General features: G+C 37.1%; 1 protein-coding gene across 1 annotated transcript in view; it reads left to right on the top strand.

Moving 5' to 3' along the window:
- Positions 1–4,538, top strand: part of LOC107664906 (tapasin-related protein-like) — an 8,256-nt gene extending 3,718 nt beyond the window's left edge. The window contains exons 7-8 of the mRNA XM_016455591.1: positions 3,866–3,885; positions 4,144–4,538. Coding sequence (XP_016311077.1) covers positions 3,866–3,885; positions 4,144–4,152 — 29 coding nt within the window. The 3' untranslated portion in view covers positions 4,153–4,538. The remainder of the gene's footprint in view (positions 1–3,865; positions 3,886–4,143) is intronic.
- Positions 4,539–4,959: the final 421 nt, after the last annotated feature.

Below are 4,959 nucleotides of genomic sequence, written 5' to 3'. Positions count from 1 at the left end.
AATTTTTGGATAAACTCTCAATCGTGACGTGCCAGAGCTCACGACGTTCCAACCTTCAGAATCGCACCGTGTACGCCCGCCTTTACTCCTTATGCCGAGTTCACACTGCACGATTTTAGCCAGATTTTCACTTGCCGACAGGTTTTGCGAAATCGCCGACAAATGCCTGGTTGTTTTTCATGTCAGCAGGTTGAAGCGACCCCAATAACGTGATATTTAGGCCCTGGAATGAGAATTGTACCAGGAGAACCCCGCCAAAAAAAATGTGTATTTTATCCCCCCCGAACGCGATTTTTACTGGGGGACCCCCTCGAAAGCAATTGGGCTGTTTTCAGGCTAGTTTTGAGTAGTAATTGGGCGGGTTTTGTAGCGAAAACCTGGCAACCCTGCACCAGGCATGAAAATCGTGCAGTGTGAACTCTGCATTATTTACACTGCACGCGTCTGCGGCCCGTTACGGCTCCGACGCGGCCACTCTAGTCAATGCTTGTGTTTACACCAGCGGAGCCGCAGCACCTTTTAAAAGCACCTCTCCACACTGCTTCGCTAAAGATATGCGCCTCGCCTATATTTGAAAATAAGAGTGTGCGCTCGAATATGCTCTAGAACGGCTCTCGCGATATTTTGATGTCATACACCGATCATTCTGCACAGCGCTGCTTCAAGTCGAACACACCTGTTGGGTTTGTGGTGTTGTTGTTGTGCGCGCTAGGGAACATATATCCGCCATACGTCATCGCATCGCTATATCATTGATATCGCGAAATGACACTTTTTTTATCATGTAAAAATTTATACCGGTATTATCGTGGACGGTATGATATGGCACACCCCTAGCGAACACAACCGCCATTCACGTCCGTCTAGCGCGTTTACATAGAAAAACACATGCATTTAGAGCGATTATATGAACAGTTTGGTTAGCATGGTCTGTGGTGGATTTTCTTCATGTCAGGGCAACAATTCAATAAACAAGAAGTTAATATTAAGTGACTTAAATTGTAGAGACAATATTGTCTTTTTTTGCTCTATTTAGCTAAAGAAAATGGTTTGTTATTGAAATAATTAGCATTTTTTAACAAATCAAATGAAGCATCGATTCACTGACCATAAAACAGTTTCTTACTTCATTCCTGAAAGAATCAGCCGCTTTGAATGAATCGAATGAATAAATGACTCAACGACTCATTGAGACAGTGGCTTGCTGCCACCTACTGGTAATTTTAGTCTCATTTTTAAAAGTATACATTTTTTTTCTATAATTTCATATTTCCATGTTCTAAATATTACATTTAAAAAAATTTAATCTCATAATATTATTTATGCAATTTGTAATTGCAAATTATAATTAATTATACTTGTCTCTTTTAAAAAAAAAAAGCCTCTTAGCCAACACTCTTTAAAATAAAGGTTCTTTATTGGCATCAATGGTTCTATGAAGAACCGTGAACATCCATGGAACCTTTTAAATGCAGAAAAGGTTCTTTAGATTTTGTAAATGTTCTTCAAAATGCTTCTTTTAGGAGCTGTTCATTGAAAGGTTCTTTTTGGAACCAAAAATGGTTCTTCTATGCAAAAACACCCTTTTGGAACCTTTATTTTTAAGAGTGAATGTAACTTTTCAACATAGCCTATTTTATTTGAAGTGTATTCTGATACAGACATTAATGACACTGGGCTAAGCCCCGGATATCCACTACCCCTAGAACATTAAATATCAGCATTATCGTCAGTATCGGTATATTGCGACACCCCTAATCCTAATTTAAGAGTGCACAGATCATGACAGATGAACTGCTGTTATGAGGTGTCCATCTGAAGCACCAGGATTTATCTGTGTTTGGCGTGTTTAATCCAGCCTGAAGGTGTCCAAACGCTAATTAACGACATCTGCTCCGCTTCCCCAGTCCTGTCAATCACACTAACGTTTAGCGGCGATAAAACTCCATCTGACGCGCATTTCACAAATCCAGCCATCATGACGTGGATGCTGCATCACAAGAACCGACACAGACCAGTCCAAGCCTCTCATACCACTAAACAAAATGTTCATATTTTGTGTTTTTATCATTTAATACACATTGTAACAAATTATAAGTCAGTGAAAGTTGAAATGGAGCATAAAATGTGAGAAAGTCTCAATGTTTTCAGCACCACTGGAGCCAGGGTTATCATAATTAAAACTAAAATATATGTTAACTGAAATAAAATAAAATATAATATAAAAAAGTACACTTTTTTTTATTTCAGCTAGTTTCCAAGGCAAATGTTTAATGTAGTTTAAACTTGGTAACACTTTATTTCGATAGTCCACTTTAGACATTCTACTAACAGTACGTAACTTTGTAACTACATGTCAACTAGCAGTCATTAGAGTATTAGTAGACTTAGTATTAATAGTATTAGTCAGACTGTCTGCTTAATATCTTCTAACAATTTATTTTGATGGGTCCACAACATACAACATACTGACTATAAGAATCTTTGCAAGTATATGTCAACTTATTCTACTAACCCTAGACTTAACCTAACAGTCCACTCTGAGAATTAGTTGACATGTAGTTACTTATAGTTAGTGGAATGTCTAAAGTGGACTATCAAAATAAAGTGTAACCTTAAACTTTATGTACTAAAATAATTATAATATAATATATATAATATAAAATTAATATATATATATATATAATGTATGTATTCATTTTATTTAAATTTTAGTTATTTTAGTACATATATATACTGTATATATACATACATATTTAAAAACAAAAACTTGAAAAATTACAAAAAACAACAAAATTACTAAAACCTTAACTAAAATTAACATGACAGCAGAGGCGATTCTTCCTATTGTAAAGTCATGCAGTGTGTAACCTCCTGTCGTCGTTCCATCGTGCAGTGTGAACACAGCAACAACTGAATGCTACCCCAGATAGTCGTTCAGTGTGAAACCAACAGTGATGCAACGTCTTTGAAAATCGTGCAGTGTGAACTCTGCATTATTTACACTGCACGCGTCTGCGGCCCGTTACGGCTCCGACGCGGCCACTCTAGTCAATGCTTGTGTTTACACCAGCGGAGCCGCAGCACCTTTTAAAAGCACCTCTCCACACTGCTTCGCTAAAGATATGCGCCTCGCCTATATTTGAAAATAAGAGTGTGCGCTCGAATATGCTCTAGAACGGCTCTCGCGATATTTTGATGTCATACACCGATCATTCTGCACAGCGCTGCTTCAAGTCGAACACACCTGTTGGGTTTGTGGTGTTGTTGTTGTGCGCGCTAGGGAACATATATCCGCCATACGTCATCGCATCGCTATATCATTGATATCGCGAAATGACACTTTTTTTATCATGTAAAAATTTATACCGGTATTATCGTGGACGGTATGATATGGCACACCCCTACAAACAATATATTTTTGCAAAATATTGACACATTTATAAATTGTAAATCAATTGTTAAATAAATTATAAATTTGTTTTTATTGTAAATAAATATTTAGCAAAAAAAGGCAAAAGTATCTTGTTGTCGGGTCAATTTATTTTCATATTATTAATATATTTAATTATATAATTCGTTTTTTTATATTTACCTACTTTCTTTGATGTACACAAGGTTTTCTTAGAGTAAAACAAAGTAATATACACATTTTTGATAGTAGTATCTCAGAATCCTGCATCCCAACTCCTGGTCACGATTATTTGTCATCAGTAGACAGTGATAGTATGGCTGATAAGTAAGGAATTAATTAAGGCAGTCTGTCAAAGGCTAAATGTTTACTTGAATAAAAACATTGTTTCACCTTTCAGTTATTCTATTTACCTGTGCAAGTCTAATGTTCATAATATTTTCTCTTTTCTAGGTAGAAAAGCAGCAAAAAAGGTGAGTATGAAGGTGGGAATAGAAGAGTAACAATTACATTTCTGCCAACATCCTTTGTGCAAATTTACATGAACCCCAGCTGTGAGAGGAATAGGCTCCCTGTACTATTTATGTTTGTGTATGTGTATGTGCTGTGTGTTTTACACATCTGTGTGTACATGTATTTGTAATTACTGACATATGTGGAAGTGTGACGTAAGTGTGTGCGTCTATTTGCCATATGTCCAGTCTCACGCTGTATGTTTATCTTATGTGCAGAGGTTTTGAGAGCTCATGCCTGAGGATTTGAAGTACAGCGTGATGGAAACCGACAACACTTCCCTCCCTTCGTGTCTCTTTCTCCCCTCATCCCTGCCGTTTCCCCCTGCTGCTGCGTTCGCAAATATCAGGTGCTCTTCATGAGAAAATGGGGAGTGCGTTGTGAGGTGTAATTCCAGATCTCATGGTTTATGCCCTTGTTTAATATGGCTAATAAGGCACTGTGGCTCTTTATGAACTGAAGAAAAATTTGTTTGCAGCTTTCTGGGTTGTTTTTGGCATCTATAAATATTAATGTCAATTTGGCATGATTTCATGAATGCAAAGTGCACTACTGATGTTGATCATTTTGAGTTTTAAATTATGAAATAATCAAATATTATAAAATAAGTGGGGAAAGGTATAAAAAAAAGTGTTTTTGCAAAAAATAATAAAAATAAAATAATGCTTGGAACAATGTATATGAACTTGAATTTTAATATTTGTAAAAAAAAAATGTAGGATTTCAAATACAATCATTGTGAGTTTTATGTTCTGATTGCGTCAAATTGAAATTGATCCATCTTCAGACAACTTTGTGTGATGTTTGCAACGCTGTTTTCCGCTCGCAGTGAAAGCCAACACCAATGGCGCTCTGAGGCCTGAAGTATTCTTGGCTAAATACTCATCTCTGGACCACACGGAGCCCCCTGTGAGGCATCTCCCTGACTCCCAGTTAGCTACACTATAAACATTTCACTCAGGAATGGCAGCTGTTCCCAAATGGCACTTGGTACATTCCCCTTCTCCCACAGTACCCTCCTCATTTCTCTCTCT

The sequence above is a fragment of the Sinocyclocheilus anshuiensis genome, unplaced genomic scaffold, assembly GCF_001515605.1.
Source record: "Sinocyclocheilus anshuiensis isolate Anshui unplaced genomic scaffold, SAMN03320099.WGS_v1.1 scaffold319, whole genome shotgun sequence".
NCBI classification, from domain to species: domain Eukaryota; kingdom Metazoa; phylum Chordata; class Actinopteri; order Cypriniformes; family Cyprinidae; genus Sinocyclocheilus; species Sinocyclocheilus anshuiensis.
Note: the sequence above shows the minus strand (reverse complement) of the source record. Positions and strands in the feature narration are given on the sequence as shown.